Source organism: Mytilus californianus, unplaced genomic scaffold (assembly GCF_021869535.1).
Source record: "Mytilus californianus isolate M0D057914Y unplaced genomic scaffold, xbMytCali1.0.p SCAF_8, whole genome shotgun sequence".
NCBI classification, from domain to species: Eukaryota; Metazoa; Mollusca; class Bivalvia; order Mytilida; family Mytilidae; genus Mytilus; species Mytilus californianus.
This window is the reverse complement of record NW_026262734.1, coordinates 33,794,394-33,818,978: the sequence shown is the minus strand read 5'-3', so window position 1 is coordinate 33,818,978 and position 24,585 is coordinate 33,794,394. Positions and strand designations below refer to the sequence as shown.

The following is a 24,585-nucleotide window of genomic DNA, read 5'->3' as shown; positions in this document are numbered from 1 at the left end:
TTCTGTGATGGGAGAATATTCTGTGTGTCCCAACCACAGGTATTCTCTTGGTATCAGGTGGAGAAGGAGTAGCACTTTATGTGGACATCCTGATCACACAGGAAAGTCCAAACCAGAATCGGACAGATGTGTCACGCCTCAAATTAGCCACCACCTTTTGAGGACCAGATGAGTTGTGGTACCAATAGGATCAGGTAATTTAAATTATCCAATCAACAAAGAAAAATATTTATGTAGTTGTATAATTGAGTATATTGATAGCCCAAGCTCTAACCTTAAATGGAGGGTGGGGGAGCTATGCCGTATAGATATAAGAAGATGTGGTATGAGTGGCAATGGCAATGAGACAAATCTCCATCCAAGTCAAAATTATAAAAGTAAACCATTATAGGTCACAGTACAGTCTTCAACACGGAGCCTTGGCTCACACCGAACAGTAAGCTATAAAGGGCCCCAAAGGTTACTAGTGTAAAACCATTCAAACGGGAAAACCAACGGTCTAATCTATATAAAAAACGAGAAACGAGAAACACTTATGAACCACATCAACAAACGACAACTACTGAACATCAGATTCCTGACTTAGGACAGGTGCAAACAAAAGCAGCGGGTTTAAATCAAAAAAAAATTCTGAGTAAGTTTACTTTTTGTCTTGCTTGTACTAGTGGCTATGCACATTTTTTAAGTCTGAAGTACCATGATATTTTTTGTCTGTTTTGTATTAAAACCAACAATTTTTGGAGTAAATGTGTACATGGTGTACAAGCATGGTTTGAAATTAGCAGGGGCCACTTGCCAGGCAATGGCCCCTTAAATGTTGGTGTGGGCTACTAAAATGTCTGCTTTTCTTGTATAGAACTATATATATTGGGGACAAAATTTAAGATGTGGCTACTGTGCCAACATTTTAACTTCAAACCCTGCATATAAGTGTCACTTTAAAAATTTGAGAAAACAATCAGGATTTGTTATTGAATGCAACAATGATTTCCCTATATACATTTGTACATGTTCATTATTTATATCTTTCCTGACAAGCTGTTCATTCAATCAATTGTCAATTGAGTAAAAAACCATATGCATGTTTTTGATTTTTACAGTAAAAAACAATTGTAGTCATAAAAATATTATCCCCAGGCCCATAGACATGATAGACTAATCAAATATAAATGTACAAATTTCAAAATGTATTACACACATTTGTACTTTTTATAAATTCAAGTTAAAACATTTACTAGAATGTGTAGGTATGAGGTATTAAATTTATTTCTTTTTTTATATAGGTTTGTACAGAAATTGCAGACAGATAATTACCAAAGAAATTGAAGAATCTAAATGGCCAAATTTTGAGGTAAAATTTTAATTGAATAGCATGCATATTGTAAACAATACGTAAATAATCTTTATTATATACCTTAGTTACATATATATTACAAACATTTGTATTGGGTAACACGTTATCACGTGACATGGAATAATTCAGTCAATTTTTTACAAAAAGATTATACCTTTGTTGTACAGATGAGAAAGTCTTAGTCACAAATGTATTTATCGAACGTCAACTCGTGTTTGATAAAGTAAGGTAAGCATTTTTAAATGCTTCAAAAGGACCTTCCACTGTTGGTTTGGTATGATAAATCAATTCTGGCCCCTTATATTCAAGCGATGAATATATATCCAAAATTGTCTACCCTTGAAAATTATTTCACTTCTGGCTGCGCCCTCAGTGAAATAACCTTCTTAGGTTGACAATTTGAGATATTCACTTTTTCTACGGGCATAATAAACTCAGTGAATTGATTGCTTCTATTCTTGTTATAATTGGAGAATTCTCGATTGTAACTTTGATGTCTGAGATTTGTAGGGTTACTTTATATAATTTACATGTACAATGTATATGATTGCAGGTCTTAAAAAATCTTCTCTATATTTCAGATATGTGATGCACCTAGTAGGGCTGATCATTTAGAAGATGCTACAGACCTTGAGGTAAATAACTTGTTTAAGGTTTACCCAAATTTTATTGTTATCAATGCACTAAGTATAAATTGGGCTATTCTAGTTCACTGATGTACAATGTATTTTGAATAAAATTTGTAATACATGTACGTACTTTACCAATCTAATTAAAATTAAATCCTTGAATTGCTCTTGTTCTGATATGCGCAACATGTCAGAACAAGAGCAATTCAAGGATTAAATTTTAATTAGATTGGTACTTTACTGTTCTACAAACAAACTTCATTTGAACTTTTTGAAGAATATAAAAATGCACACAAAAATACAATTTTTTTTGCAATTTATTTCATTATTGGAGACACTGTTTTTATAGTTATAAATTTTCAAAAAAATAACTAATTGTTCAGGGTTAGCAAGTAATCCATCCTGCAAGCTCCTCACCCTCGTAAAGGTTGTCGAAGTCCCACAAGAATATCCATTAGCATCGCTGTGAATAAATTAATTCAAATGTCTTCTGTCCATATAAATAAGAAGATGGGGTATGATTCCCAATTCAATGAGACAACTCTCTATCCAAGTTACAATTAATGTATTTAAAAGTTCTTTATACGTGTTAAACACAAGGAAATGTCATATACAGATATTTCTTTTATTTTTTTTATGCCAACCTTGCTAGGCAAAGATAGCATTATGGTTTACCCTTGTTTGTCTGTCAGTAAATATATCATTCCCAAAATTAGTTTATGATAATAAAAAGATGTGGTATGATAGCCAATTAGACATGTATATGACAGTACAGCCTTCAACATTGAACCTTGACTCACACTGTGAAGTAAGCTACAAAAATGTATAAAGGACTTTAAAATGAGCAATGTAGAACAATTGTGAAGAGACAAACCAACAACCAGATTTATATCCACAAAAAAATATATGAGACACAGTTACAAGTGACAACCATTTATATTACAGGATCCTATGTTATATTTGTTGGGATGTTCTTAGTTCAGTGAATGCAAACAAAACATTGATTTTTTTTCCAGACAATTGAAGAGCCTGTAACAAAAAGACCACACAGAGAAATTGTTAGTTGTTTTGATACACTTGGACTGAATGAAGTCTCATCACAGGTAAATATAATACCCCTAAAGTGAAGCTTGGGAATATGTTATTTCCTTTATTCTTATGATTAAAAAAAAATAGACATCAAATAAATGTCAATTAGTGTAAAACCACTGAAAAATTGAATATAAAACACACTCAAAAAACCATTACTGTACAGTCAACAACAGATAAAATTAGATTTGGTATCGTGTTTTTTTTTTCCCGATAACTGTACCAAATGATCATGTATATTTATTTTCAAAAGTGTCCAATATTATACGCTCTCAGGTATAGTTAAATGCATGTGATTCACAGAGGGAAAAAAAATGGAACCTCTACAACTCAATCTATAAGACCAAACATATATAGGTGCACTCGATTATGTTATAATGTTATATTATTTATTACTAGTATTACATTCTAGAAAGATGTTCTTTTTCATTCATTGTCATATAAAAGAATAATAAGTACAATGTATTATTATACATGTACTACTTTTTCTGGTAATACAATGCACTTTTTTCAGCCTCCTGCTTCCCCGGACAGTTGGTTTTAAATGTAAACGGAAATCCCTAGTTTGCATCCTGGGCAACTGAGGAAATTGTAAACAGAAAACTTTTGGAATAAACAAGTATCTATTTAAAAAAAAATATGATGAAGTAACTGGTATGATGAAGTAACTAATATATTACAACTACTAAGAATAGATGATGAATTTACTAGTATAACTAGTACTCAGCCTTCACAATAAACTTTTGAGTCCACAAGCCTGAAGCTCAATTTTTTGAAAATTTTAGTTGGATTCTGTTGGCTTGTAGAGAAAAAATTAACAAGCCTGAAAGCAATTTTACAAGCCTGGGCCGTAGGACTTGAGGTTAAGCATGAAGACTGAGTACTTATTAGAAGAACTAGTTGATAAAGAAACTAGTAACTGTTTGATAAAGAGTATATAGCAACATGATATGCAAACAGTTGTATTGAGACTTCTTAAAATAATTGACATTTACTTTTTCAGTCTGAACCAGCATTATCTCAGGGATCAAGTTGGAGTCAAACTTCAGAAGGTCAGCAGCAGCTTAGCAGTGGAATTCATGTGTTGAATGAACAAATTGTAAATCTTTCTACTGGAAACACAAGTCCAATAAAATACCAACTTCAACAGCCGTTGAAATGTGTACAAGATAGTACTAAGAGGTATTTTTAACAAACTTCTCATTTCAGCTCACCTGGCCCTGAGCTTTTCTCATAACTTGGCGTCCCCCTCTCTCATCGTTGTTCATCATTGTTAACTTTTACAAAAATCTTCTCCTCTGCAACAACTGGGCAAAATTTAACCAAATTTGGCCACAATTATCATTAAGGTATCTAGTTTAAAAATGTGTCAAATGATCCCACCCGCCAACCAAGATGGCAGACATGGCTAAAAATAGAACATAGGAATAAAATGCAGTTTTTGGCTTATATCTCTGAAACTAAAGCATTTAGAGCAAATCTTCCATCAGGTTGAGATCTGTCCCCCCCCCTCTCAAAAAAAATTATTTTTTTTAGACGTACCATACAACTTGTTGTTGGGTTGCTGCCGCTGAATTGGTAATTTTAAGGTTATTTTGCATTTTCCTTTATATTATCTTAAATAATATTATAGTATATAATATCTGATAATTTATAGCATCAAATACTATTAGTTATGATTTAACCTTATTTTACATAATTTCCAAAGGAACAGAAGATGTAGGTGAGCGTCACAGTTTGTCTTTCCCTTTAACTGTTGGGGTGGGTGGGGGGTTGTTGAAATACTGGCATTAGTCTGTCCATGGAGTCTTGTTAGTGCTCTCACACGGGTGGTACAATTCTTGCCAGATTTTTATAAACTTTATCTATATGTTAATATTAGCAATATCTTGTCAGAACAAGTTCTATATTAGTGAATAATCAAATTTGTTAAAGAGTTATGCCCCTTGGAAATATAATATCTGTGCAAAACAGGGACATTTGAACTTTTATTTAAAAAAAAACAGAAAAAAGAGGTCAATAATTAAAAGAGCAAAAATAAGACTTTTCATATATAATTTGCTTTTATGTCCTCCCTTGTTATTCTCATTCAAAATTAAACTTTGTTGATAGTAATGGTCAAATATGACTGAATTTCTAAACCTCATAATTGAACTTAACATGCATTTATCATCTCCAGAGATGTGAGATTATTTTAATATAAATGTTGCTTTATTTCAGATACTTAAAGAGAAAAGCAACAGAAGTCATCCTAACCATGCTCCACTATATTACTCCTGGCCAGTCTTCTGTATTATTTCGATGGTTAATGGACGACTGTAAGTTGAGCAAGGGGTTTGAAAATCAAAGCCAAGATCAATTGATGACATTGATAATAAGGTTATATGAGGAAGCTGAAAATGACATTTTGAAAATACAGTTGTTGTCATTGATATCATCTTCAAATTTTAATAGCAAGTCTGACTTACAGCAACTTATTCCAGGACTATCAAAATGGAAAATTGATCAGAGTAGGGACTATTCTGCACACTGTGGAGCAGGAAATATACCAGCAAATAAAGGCAAAGTGTTTAGAGACAGAATGGATAATGAAAAACTTGAGCATTCTTTGTCTTTTTTTCTTGATCCAAACTTTATTCAGATTTGTTCATATGGAACCAAAGATATTCGTTGTGATAATGGTGACATCATAGCCATCCCTCAAGTTGTGAGGACAGCTTGTCATTCAGCTTTGATAAATATGTATAAAAAGGTTTGCTCAGAAACCACTTTCACACCACTTTCAGATAGTACACTATTTAAGATTTTATCAACTTGTGCATCTGCAAAGAGATCTAATTTATCTGGATTGGACAACATAGCAACAGATGGTACATTTGCAGTGGACAGTCTTCTTAGAGTTACCGATACACTTAAAGAGTTAAGAGCAGACACAGCTATACTGTCAACCATAAGTGCTGCATTGAAAAGTTTGAAACTGTATCTTAAATCTGAGTACAAGTTCAGTATCTCACAGTCTGATATTTGTGGAACTCACTGCATAAACATGCATTGAGTAAGCCTGGAAATTTACTTCTACAGGACTCATGCGACCACTCTCATGAAAACAGCTGCCAGAAGTGTAAATTATTGACAGAAGCCAAATTCAAGCTTGATAATGAAGTTCAGAAAATAGAATGTAAGATTGTGAAAAGTGAAATGTTATTTAAAATATCATTTAATTTAAACAGAGAAAATCTGAGATTGATGTTTAGGGATAAAGAGGATATATATATAAAAAATGTGCAGTTGACTTAAGGAATGACTGTAATATTTTTTCTGTCTATGAAGAAATAACATAAAAAATATGTTGCACACTGAATAACCCGTGTAGCGGGTTATCTAAAAGTATGCACCACATTTTTTATGTTATTGCGAATAGATAGAAAAAATATTAAAGTCATTTCTTATAATTTAATTCTAAAAAGGAGTAAATCATGATAAAAACGTTGATGACGTCGCGGTCACATGACAAAATTATGTCTATGAGCTGATAGACAAAACACTTTTAGCCAATCAGAAGACGTGTTACATCCAAAATTAAATTATATGATTATAAAAAAAGGCCATATACAAATCACCTAATGATAATCAATACATATAAAGACATTCAGATCTCACCACATGCTCTTCAATGCAGCATGAATTTCCCTTACTTCAAAGGAGAAGAGCATAAGCCAACACAAATATTTAAATCTGCATCGCCCACTACAATACTTTTTTTATTACTAGTAACTAAAAAATTCAGTCTGCTCATTTGATTACAAATTCGTTTTACTGTTAATGCAAAACTGCTTTAATTTCTTAAAATCTTACTTCCATGTTGTCTTATTAATTCCATGTTGTCTTTCAAAATAAAAAAATAGTTTACGTTTTATTATTGATATATGTAAATTTATTATATGACTTCTGTATTTTATGTTTTCATAAAATGTAAATAACAAGAAGAATTTAAAAAAATATTTTATGTTTTAGCTCCTGATATAAAAGAGGACTTGGAGAACTCTATCAACATTGATTTTGAAAAGGTTACTGAATGGCAAGCTCATGTATTGAGAACCAACAACCAAGAGGAGTGTCGTCTGAAACTGTTAGATGAGCTCGACAAGCATCAGTTGCTGATCGTCATGGACTGGGCCATGAAATGTTTACCTTTACTATACAGGGAAAAACAATCTGACTTCTTTGGACAGAAGGGCATGAGCTGGCATGTTTCAGTTGCAATTTTTCGAGCTGAAGACGAATCATTGAAGGTTAATATTTTTCTCAAAACTTTAATTATTTGATTAAATGAAGTTCACAAAAAATACCCCTGCTCTTTTTGATAATTAACAATAATTTTTAAGAATAAAGAAAATTAATCAAATCCAATGATAATTAGGTGATACATGTAAGAACATATTACTATCATAAAGGTAAATAAAGATGACCTTCTTGAAGGAGTTGCTGAAATATGGAAGTGAAAGATTAAGTTGGTACATCGTTATATATTTACTTTAAAAAAAGATGATGTGGTATGATTGCCAATGACACAAGTCTCCATAAGAGACCAAATGACACAGAAATCAACAGCTATAGCTAACCGCACTGCCTTCAACAATGAACAAAGCCTTTACCGCATAGTCAGCTATAAAAAGCCCTTAAATCAAAAATGTAAAACAATTCAAACTGCTTGCTTTTCCATTATCCTGTACTTACCAAATTGACACTATGAATATCCCGGGCCATATCTAGTTTTTTGTTTGTTTTGAGGATAATTATACATATATTGTATATCATTAGTTACAGGTACATAAAACTACATTCGTGGATTTTTGTAATATATGCATATAAGCATTGTTGAATAAAACGAGTACACTTCATTATAGAATTTCTATTCACATACCTATATCTTGTAGCTCTTAATGATCTAAAAACATGAAATATTTTTGTCTTTGTAGCATAGATCATTTACCAATCTTTTTGGAAAGGTCAAACAGGACTGGTTTGCTGTGGCTTCAGCTTTAGAGCATACTCTTACAACTATAAAAGAACAGATGCCACAGATTCAGGAAGTGTTTCTGCGCTCGGATAATGCAGGTTGCTACCACTGCGGATGCCTTTGGTTGAGTTTACAAGGAATCAGTGAGCGCACAGGTATATAAATAAGTAGAGTGCCATAATTTCCTTTACAGGTGGAATAATTTATTTAAAAAAAGATTAAGGAATAAAACCCTCTGTCTGTCACTCCCTTAAAAACAGATTATTTTCATGTCAAATTGAAATTTATATTAAAAAGATGGAATGATGATAACATGACTGGTAATCCCAAGTTTCATCTAATGAAAAAAAATTATGCTATTAAAAAAAGAAAATTATATTTGTCAATCTGGAGAATGTGCTTTTCTAAGGAAAAGACCATTTCAGAATTTTGTTGAAAACATCACAGTATAACCATAAATAAAATGCTTCGCTGAGCGCAGCCTGATACGACCGCAGAGGTTGAACCCTGAACAGTTGGGGCAAATTTGGACACAATATTCAAGCTTGACACTGTCCGAATTTGGATTGTGATCAAATTTTTGACATAATATAGGTTTATGACACAAAATAAATGTGGTCAAAGATCTTATAAATCCATTGCCCAATACTGTGCAATTGAAGATTTCTTCTTGAAACTTTTCAAAAATTCGAAATTTTAAAAATTAAAAAAAAAAAATATGAATCCCTTAAAAAAATTGGGAAAAAAATCCCCCCCCCCCAAAAATTTTTGAAACCCCCCTTGGAGCAATAACCCCAAAACTCAATCCCAGCCTTTCCTTTGTAGTATGGAACCTTGTAGTACAATTTCAGAAAGATCCATACACTTACACACAAGTTATTGTCTGGAAAATAGAAAAATGCTTGTTTTTGGCCCTTTTTTGGTCCCCTTATTCTTACATAACTGGGGCAATTAACCCCAAACTCAATCCCAGTCTTTTCTTTGTTATATGGAACCTTGTGGTACAATGTCAGAGAGATCCATACACTTACACACTAGTTATTGTCTGGAAACTAGAAAAATGCTTGTTTTTGGCCCCTTTTTGGCCCTTAATTCCTAAACTGTTGGCCCCATAACCCCTAAAATCAATCCAAACCTTCTACTTGTGGTATTAAACATTGTGGTACAATTTCAGAGCAATAGAAATACTTATACACAAGTTATTATCCTGAAACTAGAAAAATGCTTGTTTTGGGCCCCTTTTTGGGCCCGTAATTCCTAAACGGTTGGGACCATCATCCCCAAAATCAATCCCAACCCTTTCTTTTGTGGATTTGAACCTTCTTAAAAAATTTCATAGAGATCCATTCACTTAAACTAAAGTTATTGTCCGGAAACCAATGTGTCTTCGGACGACGACGCAGACGACGACGCAGACGACGACAACATCATACCATTATTCGACCCCAAAACCTTTTTTGCGGTCGTATAAAAATATGGGCCTCAGTGGCCAAGTGGTGTAATTTATTCGTTTTTTGTTATCAATATAGCCAGTCGAAACTGAGGTTAAGAGTTCAGAAACAGCAAGCATGGGTGCACACTATTCCAATCTTAATTGACTAGGATTGGCCATCTCCCTATCAAAGGCCAAAGTTTAGTTTGAATTATGAACTGCTGATAAACCATCAAAGACAGGACTGACAAGTTGGAAGCATGATGGTCAGTTTTCGGATACATCTGGTGTTTGTCTGTATATAATAAAAAAAAATTGGAACACTAACTTGAAGGTGTCGAACAGTTTGATGTGAAACAAGAATATATAATTTTGGACTAACAGATGCAGACAATGTACCAATTTTGATAATTTTTTCTTTTTTTATGAAGAAATAATCTTGTTATTAGAGTTATTGCCCCTTGTACACGTTACTGATACAATGTTCGAGATAGACTCTTAGAGTGAAAAATATGTTTTATGTTTCAGGTATAAGAGTTACACGTTACGACTTCAGTGAAGCGCAGTCAGGAAAGAGCATCTGTGATGCAAAGATAGCCCATATGAGATTGAAAATGCGCATGTATGTGTCATCAGGGAGGAACATCACCAGTCCTTTCGAAATGCAGGCAGCAATAATGGATGGAACAGGAGTCAAAGCTTGCCAGTGTGCTGTTGTGGAAGTTGACTCGTCAAAGCAGACCATGACAAACCACCGCATTAAAGGAATTAACCAGATGAATAACATAGCTTTTGATGGGGACGATATAATTGTATGGCAAGCCTTTAATGTAGGCATTGGGATAAAGATGCAGAGAAGTAAACTTTTGAAAAATGAACAACTTGATACAGGATTGAAGATTTTGTCAAATTTTGAAGGTGCTCAACAAATAGATGGTAATATTACCAAGAAAAGTAAGGAAAATACAACAGGTAATACTGCTGAACCTATTGAACAGTCAGTTTTTTACTGTACAGAACTTGGTTGCACAATGCAGTTTTCCATTAATCAAGGTTTACAGGACCACATTGATCTTAGTCGTCATACTGATGAAAAGATGTCCACTTATGATCATTTAAGACACCGTTGGGTTGCTACATGCCAAGCAAATCTCTTCTCTTCAAGAGAAATTTTGAGGCGAACCACACAAGAAACAGAACAACATCACTCCGTAGAAAATGACATACAATATGGATGGGCTTTGAAGAAAGAGAAAAAATTTGTGCGCTTCAGCTGTAAAGTGAAGGAGTTTTTACAGAAGACTTACCAGGATGGAGAAGTATCTGAAAGGAAGGCAAACCCATCAGATGTCAGTCAAAACATGAAGTCTCTGCGCAAAGACAATGGTGAGCGATTATTTTCACCAAATGAATGGCTGCAACCTTCACAAATAAGTTCATATTTGCACGTTTGTCAATCATGCCAAGAGATCAAAGCAACAACGCAGATATTATTGATGAGGACCTTCAAAGCATTGTACAGGCTATTGAGGAAGAGGAAATCAGGAATCTTGTTACAGCTTCAGTTAGTGAATGAACAAACTTACAAAATTTGAATATGACTTGCATCATTTTATTCTTTATGTAAATTTGTATTTCATTCTTACAGACGAACTGTTTTAGTTCTCATTACTGATTAAAGTTTACATCTAAGTTCATTATTCAAAAATTTGGTTGGAAGCTAAGGAACTGGATGATTTAATTTTGTATATTTAGGATGGAAGGTCAGCATCTAGGCAAAAGAAGGTCACTTGGGCCTATTTTTTTTTTTTACTTTTCTTGATTTTTTGGTTTCTTGTTTTTGTCAATTTTTCAGAACCAATCAGTCATCAGTAAACTAAATTTGTAATAATTGAACCTTGATGATTTAAATATGTATTCCATAGTGGTCAGTATTTGAAACAATTTCTAAGTTTAAAGACTTATAGTAATTTCATTTTGGTAATTTCTATATATAATTGACAAACTCTAAAATGTGTCATATTAGAATTTATTTGTTACCACCCTTATTTAAGAAATTGTGCTCAGTATTTAGAAATTATGCAGATAAATATGTTCCTTGCAGCACTGTTTTAATGAAGATGAATTTTTTAATTGTTATTCTAGAAATCAGATTTGACTGTTCATTTATAATATGAAGCAATATTTTTTAAAATAAAATTATTTCTTTTCAAATGACAGATGATATAGGAAAATTCTAAAACTCTATGAAAATTATTTTGGTATCTTTTAACTTTTGGTGAAACAAATTCATTTATATGGAAACAAAAAATAATTTGCAGAACAGGATGCACCCCTCTGGCGCACCATGAAAAGTCGTAAGGTTGTAAGTCACTGGCGTAGATGGAATAAGCTCGTAAACTTGACCTGCTGCAAATCAAATCTTGCTTATGGCACATTTTTAATTATAAATTATTGCCATATGTCATTTGATAAGGTACATCTTATATATTCTATGTTTATTTTATGTTTTAAAAAAGAATTGCCTAAACATTTAGTCATTCATGGTTTATTGACATGGTTAAAATTTATATGGTTAGTGTATTGAAACTAATGATGTCAAATCAATGATATTTGGTATATAGTAGATTTATAGTATCCATTGTATTAAAAGCCCTTACATATTCAGTAAGTCATTGACTTCAAATTTGTCATAGTTAAAATTAGGCAACATCAGGTGCTCCAGAAAGTAAGCATGACTTGCTTCTAGTCAGACACCCTTGTGTTTCACACAATGGTAATATTCTGGAATGGAAGAAAGGAATATATGACAGGTGCACTGTTGCCATTCAGTATACATACATTATTACAATTGTTATTAGGTGGAAGAATCCTAAAATTTCGGATTGGTAATAATGTTACCTTGAATGATTGAAAATAAAAATTGAAAGATGACTAGGAAGAACAGAATGATTTTTAGTTCTGCTGGTCAACAGTAAAATCAAAATATAGATCTAAAAATGGATCTTTCACTGAAAAAGTTGTTTCTGGATGATACTGTAAATTCAGAAATTATTGCATGCATTTAATCATTGCAATTCTTTCATTTTCAATTTTAATTTTTGAGATGATAAGAACAAGAGTGCACACGCTGAAATGTCTCGTCTGCTTTACTGACCATTAATTTTGTCTTGATAGTCCTAAATATAAAAGCTGTAATACTAGTATCACACAAATAAGTATTGTAAATATATTCTTAACATGATCCAAGAAAAGAAGGTCAAAGTCAGTTACACCTTACAATAATTCCATACACAAAATATAGTTGACCTATTGCCTATGGTTTCTTAGAAACAAACTTAAACAGGAAAAGTTAAATGGAACAATGAACCATAAAAATGAGTTTAAGCCTTCAAGGTCAGATGATCCATGCCTGACAGACATTTACACCTTACAACCAACCTATGCATTAAATATAGACATATTTTTTTCAGTATCTAAGAAACAAATTTAACCATGAAAACTACATTGGCCAATGAGCCATGAAATTGAAGTCAAGGTCAATGATATTTGCCAGACAGACATGCATGTTCATCATAAAATATTTCCATACACCAAATAAAGTTTACCTATTACATATAGTATGCGAAAAAAAAAACAAAAACTAAAACTTAACTAACCACTGAACCATGAAAAAGAGGTCAAGGTCAGATGACACCTTCCAGTTGGACAAAAAAAATCACAATAATTTCTTAATTTCCAGTAACTATGCATGCCTTGTTGTAATTTGATGATGTTTACATAGACTTTATACATGGTTACAAGGTAGAACCTGATTGATTTTAAGATAACCCTTTCATGGAATCAAGAGATACAAGTTGTAAATATAAAGAAATATAATTGCATGTTGATTTTCGTTGAAAGAAGTACATTTACAGTGCTGAATAAAAGACATTATACCATATCCGTTTGTATCAAATTTGAACCTTATTTTGTTTCCATGGTTACCAAAAGCAGAATGAAACACTGAAGTGCTGAGTATAGACTTCAAACTTCATTTATCATATGTATTCAATACATTGATTTTCATGTGTTAGATGCTGATTGTGAATTATTTCAGCAATTTGAGGTCGGTTGCTAAGGCTTTTTATGTGTTGCTATGGTCATTTTACCATTTTAAGTAATTCTAAATTTTTTAAAAATATTTTCCAACAAATTATAGGTTTTATTGTGTGTTAAATTGCATTAATATAACAAATATGCACAATCTTAATAATAAACACATTTTCTGATTTTGTCATTTTTAAGAAAATTGCCAATTTTGGTTCCCATGGTAACAAAAATTGCGAAAAAAACCCAGATGTTTTTTTTACAATTTTCAATAATTCATTATTTGAACTTTAAGTTGCAATCATGTTTTAAAAGAAAATCATCTGCCCATTTTTAATTTTATTTGATTTAAAATGTAACATTTCAGCCATTTTCAAAAAATGTGAAAAACAGATTTTTGCCACTTTTTAAAATAGTATTTTCGATTTATTGGAAACAAAATTTCAAAACCTATACATTAAAATATATAATTCAAATAATGTTAAATAATGTTGTAAATTTTTTTTTTTTTTTGCAATTCTCATATTCAGAAATTTTTTGCAACCAAAATAGCATGGATTTTTCAATTTTTCATGTATGATTTCATCATAAATTCTCGAATAAATGGATGCATGTTTCCATTGCAACCGTTCAACAAAATTTAAAAATTTAGCCTGCAATCATCATTTCCACCTTAGCTGTCTATTATATAAAAAAATAAAGAAGTTCCGAAACATACATGAATCACCCCCTGCCTGGTTCTTACAAATAGTTGTACTTAAATCTATTTCCGCTTTCCTTAAACAAAACAAATGTGAGTGTGGTAATACATGAATTTTGTTGTTTGAAACATTTATTAACGTATATGGTCATAGTAATCGTCATGTCTGAAATGAATTTTTAGAATTTGTAAGTAGTTATTTAATCAATTAACCTCTAACACTTTGTAATCAGGGAGTACGCTTGGAAACGTTGTAAGATTCGACGAAGAACACTCAATCACAGTCCTATTTCTAATAGCTGGTTGATATATACAGCGGCATTTAGGTGGATATTTTTCTGCTAAAGACAAATTACAAATTAAACCATTATATCGGCGTTTTTGATGATTGTAAATATTGATATATCCTTTAAACTATTCGGGTTAAAACATTTAACGTCGAAGTAATCTCGTGTCATTGTAGACGCAAGGTGTTCTGCTGCAATTGCAAATGGATAAATATTACAATCACAATTCCAATTATTATCTCTAAAGTCAAATCCATAAGAAAACAATCTTCCGATATATAGAGGGTTTTCAAAGCCGAGGAAACGCAATATTTTGGCATTAAAAAACGATGTAAGTAAATTATTTGACGCATCCACCATTCCTCCATTTCCAAGGGATGTATTGGTCCTAAATTTCCATGATAGTTCATTTGTTATTGATTTTATTGCATTGTGGGAGTAATCTACCAGACAAAAAAACTGCTGTTTAGATGCCAATGCATTAGTGATATCCAGAGTTGACATATTGTTGAAGGCTAAGCGCAGATAAAATAAACTTCCATTCATGTTCAAGAGAAATCCAGGGTCCATTAAATTGATTTGATTAAATGATAAATCAATTATACGTATGAACTTCATTTGTAAAAATGTGTCATTTTCTAAATATTGAACTATTTATGGTTACTTGTTTGACTGATCAATTGTCAAATATATTGATTGCTATTGTTAACCTTGCAAACATTCCAATTCTACAAAATTAATTACCACAAACACAACTTGTCTATCAGCTAGGGGCATGATTTTAAGTAAACATAATTAGCATAAATATATTTTGAACAGCTGTAAGCTGATTACATTTTAAGATTTACCTCATTTTTCCATTTCTGATTTAAAATTGCGTAGACCTACACGTAATTCAACTCCGTCTTCAAAGGCTTCGTCATACTCTAAACGAAATGCCGACTCAAAATTTGTGAAATGCAAATCATGTGAATGAAAATAATGTATACTGGGTTGTACGAGTAACAGTCTTAATCATCTCAAATTTATACACTCTGCAAAATTTTCTGATACACTGGAGAACATGGAGAAGATGAAACAATTAACGGTTTCAAATATTGTCAATTCGTCGAGATTAAGAAGATGCTTATCTTCTTCATCTGAAGTTATTATAAACGCCAAATTTATTTAAGTAGCATTGGATAATTAAAAGCAACTCTTCAGCAGGAAGGCTCAAGGCCAAGCCTTATACTGCTCCAGGAAAACTTCAATTTATCGTATCATGAGAACGAGCATTTATAGTGTACTGTAGGTAAGGTCTTTACACACCAACTTAACTACCGGTTAATCGCGCCCTGCATTGGGAGAAGGGGAAATCTTGTTGTTCAGTCTTTAGTTTTTTATAACGTGTTTTGTAGACATGATTGTTTTTTTCGTGATTTTTCGTGGGGTTTTTTAAGAACTTTTTTTCAACATGTTGACCTCTACTGTTTGGATGAGTAGTATGTTTGGTGTAAATGTGGTATGGTGAACTGTTCAATATGTTTAGAAATTATAAATAGCAAGGAATTATTTGCCTTTCGATTAATTATAACCCTTCTTTGTTTATAAGCATCACAGCAAGAAGGGCCTTTATATAAACAAAACATAGGGTTCAATTTCGTTTTTTCAAACAAGGGAATTGTATGATTCATTAAAATAGCATAGTTAATATAATGAATATGTAAACCAAGCTGTTTTGCGTTTTGTAAACATCGAGACCATTTTTTAACAAGCAAGCAAGCAAGCAAGTTAAATTGAAGTTTGGAGCTGGCATGTCAGTAACTGCTAGTAGTCCTTTGTTCATTTCTGTATCATTGTCATTTTGCTTAGTTTCTTTTGTTACCTATTCTGACATCGGACTCGGACTTCTTTTAAACTGAGTTTTACTGTTCGTATTGCTATGTGTTTCTTTTTTCTACATTGGCTAGAGATAAAGGGGAGGGTTGAGATCTCACAAAACATGTTTACCCCCGCCGCATTTTTGCGCCTGTCCCAAGTCAGGAGCCTCTGGCCTTTGTTAGTCTTGTATGCTTTTTAATTTTAGTTCATTTATACGTTTTGGAGTTTAGTGTGGCGTCCATGTTCACTGAACTAGAACACAATTTTATTTAGGGGCCAGCTGAGGACCATCTCCGGGTGCGGGATTTTTTCGCTGCGTTGAAGACCCATTGGTGGCCTTCGGCTGTTGTCTGCTCTTTGGTCGGGTTGTTGTCTCTTTGATATATTCCCCATTTCCATTCCCAATTTTATGTGTGTTAATCAAAATGTAAAGCACTTTGATCAAATTATTAAACAGATGTACAATATCAAAGAAATCACTTATTACTGTCATTATGAATCTCTAATGAATTGAAGGGAATTTGAAAATTTCAAATAAGATATACGACAAAATATGATTTCAGCTTCCAATGACAAACAAAATGTCTATTTTGTGTTGGTAACTCTATCCCTCTTGACGTATCCTATTGCGTGTATATTAGAAAACATATGCGTTTTGTATGAATATTTTCCAATGAAGTTAAACTTTTTTCATCATATCTTCGTATTTACATAAAACATGATATTTTTTTTGAAAATCGTTATCGACATTTTATCTGTCATTGTCTGTTATTTTCACTTTTCTCAGACAAAAAAACATAACATGAATTTTCCTCACCTATTTTTCATAACATTTTCGTTTTTTGTGTACTATAAAATCTGAAGAATAGTATGTTAAAGCTGTCTTGATATTTCTAAAATATGTAATTACCGAGAGTTACAGGCGTGATAGACTCAATAATTAAGTCGAAAATATAAAAAAAAATCCTCCTCTAACCTGGGACAGGGGTGTAACAGTACAAAATGACACCAAAATATAAACAGTTAAAAAGGGCTTAACTCATTACAAATAACAAAACAACCCTATCAAAAGCATAGCTATTCAATTTTGAATATTTAGTTCTTGCTCATATAAATGCTGCCATTTCAATTATAAAGATAAAACCCATAAAAGAATGCACCTGCTGTCATTTCAGTTGAATTTTATATGCATAATCAAATAATAAAAAAGGAAAGAACTTACATTCTGATTGGTTTATTAACAAAAACGGTGGTTAACGTAATTGACATAAAAAGGATGTATTCAGTTCGCTGTAAAAGAGGGGCGAAAGATACCAGAGGGACATTCAAACTCATAGATCGAAAATATACTGACAACGCCATGGCCAAAAAAGAAAAAGACAAACAGACAAACAACAGTACACAAGACACAACATAGAAAACTGAAGACTAAGCTACACTAACCCCACCAAAAACTGGGGGTGATCTCATGTGCTCCGGAAGGGTAAGCAGATCCTGCTCCACATGTGGCACCCATCGTGTTGCTCATCTTATTACACACCCGGAAAATAGTCTTATTCGGTAGGTCACATTCGTGAAATAGAACGGGATTGTAGTTACGACATAAGGAACATATCCGATATCATCTGTGAGACGGATATTCCATAACAATCAACCATCTCGTGATGGCGTCTGTAAAATTAACAAAGGGATGATTTCAACTTCACCATTTGGAACTCTTGGTTTGATAGCTTCCTTGTGAGCAGCAACCCTCTATCAAAGAAATCATGATAGGAAATACAAGCCCGGGAATATCTTATCAATTGGGAGATATATACTACGTATGCAGGCGCTGCTGGAATGTTGCTACATAGAAATGGAAAGTTCACAATTGGGAAGTAAAAGTTGTTTGGTGTTTTTGTTAATATGATATTAAAATGTTATTCTTTAAATGACATTTGATATCTTACAAAAACGAGGCGATGTGAAAGCCAATTACCAAGTCTGTCAAATATGATTTATCAACAATAGTGTCGAATTTGGCGAAAAAGGACATCAAACGTAAATGAATTGAAAATGATACACCGAAACTTATGTTTAATTCAGTACAACTGATCATTCAAAACATGCATATAGACTTCCGATGTCTGTGAACAAAAGGAGTTGTGAGATAGTCGTCCATTATACAGATGTAAACACAAAAACGAAACAACTAGATGTCAACATGTAGCATTGTGGTCTTTTATAGCCGACCACGCGGTATGGGTTTTCTCATTGTTGAAGGCCGCACGGTTGCCTATAATTGCTTACATCCATTTCTTTTGAAATTTGTTGGATAGTTGTCTCGATGGCAATCATACCACATCTCCTTACTTTGGTATTCAATGATACAATATTTGAAACACGCCCCGAGTCTAACAACTGTATGTTTCAATGTTGCAATTTTGTCATTAAGTATCTTATTTTTGCAAAATCTGAACCTTCAACACGTAAAATACTTAAATACACAAACCTTTTATGCGTTGATACCTTTTTTAAATCAATTAAATTTTGAATTTTAAAAGAGTACTCAAATACCTCTGTACTCATCGTAATATAATTTATGACTTCCTTTCTTTGATTGTGCCATGAATACACGTATATCCTTTCTGAACCCAAGTTTATATTTTGCGTGTGCTTGACCTACCAAACTATCGTAATCTAGGCCTCGTACAGAAACAAAACAAAATTTAAAAATTATTTATCAATTCTTTTAGAAATTTTTGACCCTGAATTTACTTTATTTGGCCTTTTTTATTATTAGAGCGTCACTGATGAGTCTTTTTCATCCGACATCTTCTTTACAAGATATGTAGACATAACATGCAAATGATTTAATAAAAGGGTTATTTTTTTGTATAATTTATTAAGTATTTGGTATATTTTTTTGTCTTTGAAAACCTCAAAACGGAAGATGCATATAAAACTACTACACCATCACTAGACACAATGTGCTTATGAATACTAGATCAAATGGATAATTATTCTTCAAGAATACAATAATACTATGTAACTATAATAACGGATGAACCTAAATATCATGGTCAATTGCTGATTTTTAATTGTATTAAAATTTATCATTTAGATATGTATGTCTCTTTAAAGCAAATTAACCAATTCGTTTCTTCTGAAAAATATGTTTACAAATGCACATCCTGTTATGCTTAAACTATTACATATTAAACAAGTGTTAATCTTTCAGTCGATCTCCAAACAACTCCTAACGTTAAGAATTATCAAAGGTGTATAAAATTTACATGTACTTATACATTAGAACGATTCATAAGACTAATTTGAAAGTCAAATGTTTCCTAATGACACAAATTCCTAGTTTTCTTCAACGTAGATTGTCTCTTGAATTCATTTTAAAACTAAATCTTAATAAGATATCAAGTCAGCGCATTATAATGCTTAGATCTATGTTAGTGTTTATTATATGTTGAACAAGTTGTTATTACTTATTTTTTTCATATTTTATTGCTGTAGACATGATTTTTTAAACTGAATTTATAACTGTAGTTTTAAAGAATCTTTCGATTTATTGTCATGTTTGATATTAAGATTGTTCATCTCAATGTCAGTGTCTAGATTACTATCACGCCTTGTTGCACGTGGTCCGTTACAGCATTTCTTTCCGAATACGGCATCATGATCATGTTGGAGTCTTGAGTACACTTCTGCTTTTATTAGTTTATCCTTTTTTTGAGAAATTTATAAGACTATGCATTTTTAAAAATGCTTTCAAATACTTGTGTGCCACATCTTGATACTCCATCATGTCATAATTTATAACGATAATTTCTCGATTGATATCATATCTATAATTGTACCATGCATATTTCCATTCTTTTCTAATCCACATTTCTGTTGAACATTCATAATCCTCGGACAGCAAAATTACGAAATTCAGACTCGTCGACATTATATCAATTGTTTCCTCCGCACGTAGTCGCCCTATTTGACAATCTCGATAAGGTAAAAACACACGGAGTTTTTCTTCTTGAAGAAAAGGAACAAATGATGACGTCAGCCAATGTCGCAAATAAACATCATTTTCATTGCAAGATATGTAGATATCACATGCATATGCGTCTGATGGAACTACTTTCCCTTTGTAGTACTTTAGAAATTTTCGTGTCATCATGAAAAGTTCAAAACGGAGGGTATATATAAAAAGCGATGATACAGTTACAATAAACACTGCCACAGCAAGTGAAATGTTCAAACATAAGATATAGTCATTGTAAAGTCTACATCCAAGTTCATGATATCATAATTGTACTTGCAATATACTCGCGTATTATTGAAACATTTGCTATGAAATGATGGCAGCCAATTTTTGAGCCAAATTTCTTTGCATTTACAGTGAATAATGACTTCACCTATGTATATCTGACAAGGGTTTAAAATTTGCAAAATACGTGGAATTTTCGTTATTTTGTTTTTTGACAAATTAATCATACTTACATTTCTTAATTTAACAATTAGATCGTCCGGTATTATTTCGATGTTATTGTTTGATAAATCCAATTTTCGTATGTATTTACTATAATAATATGGTATACTTCCATTACTAGTAATGTTTATTTCATGATTTTTGTTTAGTATACTCAATATTCTATTACTTGAAAAGACTATTTCAAGATCAGTTCGCAATGGCAACGCAGATGGTAATCTTCTACGTCCCGTTACGGAACAATTCACTACAGTTCTTGATCTATTAGGCTGATAAAAACAACGACATTTTGGAGGACATCTGTCAGCAATTGTTAGATTACAGATTAAACAATCTAGAGATTGGTGTTTAATAATGTCAATTAAAAGCACGTTTTTCAATTATTGAGGAGAATGACAAGTTGCTTCAAAATAGGTTCTATGCATCTTATCTAAAAGAATAGACGATTTTGATGCTAAAAAATACATCTGGTAGTCACATATCCAATTGTTTTCTCGTAAATCAAATCCATACGATAGTAGTTTTCCTAAAAAAAAAGAAATTTCTAAATCCTATTTTAGAAAATTTCACAAAATGTGACAAATTATTGTTAGATAAATTCACAAATCCTCCATCACAAAATTATGTATTCGTTTTACATGTCCAATCTAGTTGACTGCTTATACTTGTTATCTTATTGAAGGAAAAATCGGTTTCGCAGAACGCTGGTTGATTTTCCCACAAAATATTGGTGATATCTACTGTAGTCAATAGATTATTAGACACATCAAAATTTAGAAGACTTGCAGCCATGTTTAAAAACAATCCTGGTTCTATGTACCTCAAACGATTGTATGAAAGGTCAATATTGCGTAAAACCTTCATTCCGATAAAGGTATCGCTCCTCAAATATTCTATTTTGTTATTACGCATTTTCAGAGTGTCTATGCTTGTGATGCAAAACATATTGTCAATTCTTTTTATCTTATTGTAAGAAAAATCCATTTGAACGATTCCAGTAAAATTACATAGGTTAACTGGGAATCTCGTTATATATCTGGATAAGTGTTTTATCTGGTAATGAACATTCAAAACATTTGTTTTTTTTTTATTTCAGGATATTCCAAAATGTCATTGTACGAAACTTTCAATAAATACAGTTTTTCTCGCGTTTTGTACATACTACACATACAACAACTGACAAGATGATACTCATTTCTCCTACAAGAAGACGAGCAGTGCATGTCTGTTTGGTTGAATAAAGTTTGGAATATGTCGGTCGTAGAAAGTAAATCCACAACAGCAAGAGGACTAAAAATCATAAAATATATGCACACGAACCTCGTGATTACTTGTTTAAGCTGTCCATTAAAATGACCTCGACGTCTGATAAGTATCTATATTTATAAGTAATAAAGGAAAATCACAAAAATACTGAACTCCAAGGAAAATTCAAAAAGGAAAGTCCCCAATCAAATGGCAAAATCAAAAGTTCAAACATATCAAACGAATGGATAACAACTGTCATATTCCTGACTTGGTACAGACATTTTCTTATGTAGAAAATATTAAATTTCATACAATAAGTTTGCTAATTGGTTGGTTTCTATAGCCTCTTTTGTTTGTAAATGTATTATATAGATTTAAATGTAATATCTGACATCCTGATATTTCATTTCCCTCAATCGCACTCAATGCCGTTGAAATATGAATAAAAGTGCTGTAACCTATTTCATTTACAGACATTTTTTATGAGTTTTTTTCTGTAATTTCTATTTGTTTCAGTTCGAACGCTTCCGATGAAGGTAAATCAAAAAAAAAATCGCACCTGATGTACGATATTTATTTAATAGTTAATTTTAATATTATTTACGCATACAACAGTGTTTAATTCCAAATCAAATATATACATCTAGAAGACAATTGGAACGATAAAATTATTTCTTACATTTTTATGGAAGTTTATACAATACAATTATAATTTCAAGTTGATTGGAAAACTGTTAGAAATAAAACTATAGATTTACAGAAAGTTGTTGTACGGCATATTAAAAAATCCCATACGAAAAGCTTCTAAATCAATTTCTAGTATGTTGTAATTTTTAGTGAGTAATCACATCGTCGTGTACTATATTTTCATTGTAAGATAATACTTTTGTATATTTATAATAGTAAGCTTAATATAATGACATGCAAGGCAATATAGCCATATAAAAATATTCACAAGATCAACCTTAGATTAATGTTCACGAAATCGAATTTTCTTAGAAATTTACCCAAAACATGTTATCAAACCGAAATGAGTTATCTCTCATTAGCCACTCATCAATACACATTATAGATCGGCGGGAAACTTGACGATAACAAAATAAAAAACAAAAAGAACAATAGAAAACAAAAGAATGAAAATGTACTTCTAATCTTATGGATTATAAAAATTTTATGAATAATGAAATCCAATAATATTGCAAGTAAATTGTTCAATGAACAACTATTCAGAAATGTCATAAGTACATGTATGTGTCAAATTATGGCATTTCATAATGTTATTAACTTTACTATTTCTTCGACTGATTATCGTGCTTCACTCTGAAGCAGTAGTATTTGTACTATTAATGTAATAACTACCAATTATTTCTGCTATTGGAATCGTAGCCCTGTTGATACCACTAGTTCGGTAGCCATTACTTTAAAATTGGCATGAATAACTCTGACTGCTTGTCTGGGTTTAGTCTTACTTCTTGTCATTTTTTAGTTTGATCCGCACTTGAGTGATGGCATATAGTTTTGGACTTGCAAATATCTTAGCAATTAGCATACAAAAAAAGAAATTTATTGTCAAACGGCGCATCTGTTGCAAAATAATTGATGACGTCAAGGTTATGTAAAACTATTATCAAAACTTCTAATTTGAATCAAACAATATCCGCACGTTCGTGTCAGTACCGATATACATGTTTATGTGTTGGTTATGCTCTCGAGAGCTAACAGTCCACTATAAAAGGTTCATGTATCGACCTATATACAATATACAATCTTTGATTAGCTGATCAAATGAAAAAACAAAGAAATCAAAACTTTGCATAGTTCTGAAAATATGTTACTTAATTTGAAACGGTTTCTTAAATTTCATCACAGCAAATTCAAGCTAAATAAAATTGTATTTTCATACCATTATAGAAATACTGGTTCCTGGATTGGTGATGTCCTCTGAGCCTTACAGTCCACCAGCAGGGGAATCGACCGAATGGTAGTGATAAGATCAAAGGTAAATGTTTACTGCATCTGTCACACATTTTGACAATTACTAAGGTATCTTTCGCCTCTCTTTTTAAGTCTCTTCAGCGAAGCTCGAGACTGAAATATTTGAAATTTCAAACCTTATAAAACGTGCAAGAGCTAATCAAAACTTACAGTATCTCAAGTATAGTCAAATCAAAACAAGGATGAGAGCTTTGCTTAAGGGAGATATATTCCTTATTTTAGAAGCAGTATAAAAACTTTATTATTGTAAACTGCAATCAAATAGTATACTTTGTATGCCTGCTACTAATTTCTAGATATTAATCTTGTGGTGCCTCGTTAACTATCAGTCCACTAGCTCAGGTACTGACATTGTTATAGTAATGTCATTAATGATGCAAATTTTACTTCCACAGATGCAAATTGCGG

At 32.0% G+C, this 24,585-nt stretch overlaps 1 protein-coding gene across 1 annotated transcript; it reads left to right on the top strand.

Annotated features, from left to right (window-relative positions):
- The first annotated feature begins 1,239 nt into the window (after positions 1–1,239).
- Positions 1,240–11,399, top strand: LOC127711994 (uncharacterized). Its single transcript, XM_052218151.1, has 8 exons — positions 1,240–1,254; positions 1,936–1,989; positions 4,076–4,254; positions 5,293–5,390; positions 7,087–7,160; positions 8,052–8,247; positions 10,053–10,910; positions 11,380–11,399. The coding sequence occupies exons 1-8, from the start codon at positions 1,240–1,242 to the stop codon at positions 11,397–11,399; spliced, it is 1,494 nt and encodes a 497-aa protein (XP_052074111.1).
- Positions 11,400–24,585: the final 13,186 nt, after the last annotated feature.

Coding starts and splice junctions, on each gene's coding strand:
- LOC127711994 (XM_052218151.1), top strand. Junction 1,990..4,075: donor AAGATGCTACAGACCTTGAG/GTAAATAACTTG, acceptor TTACTTTTTCAG/TCTGAACCAGCATTATCTCA. Junction 8,248..10,052: donor AGGAATCAGTGAGCGCACAG/GTATATAAATAA, acceptor TTTATGTTTCAG/GTATAAGAGTTACACGTTAC.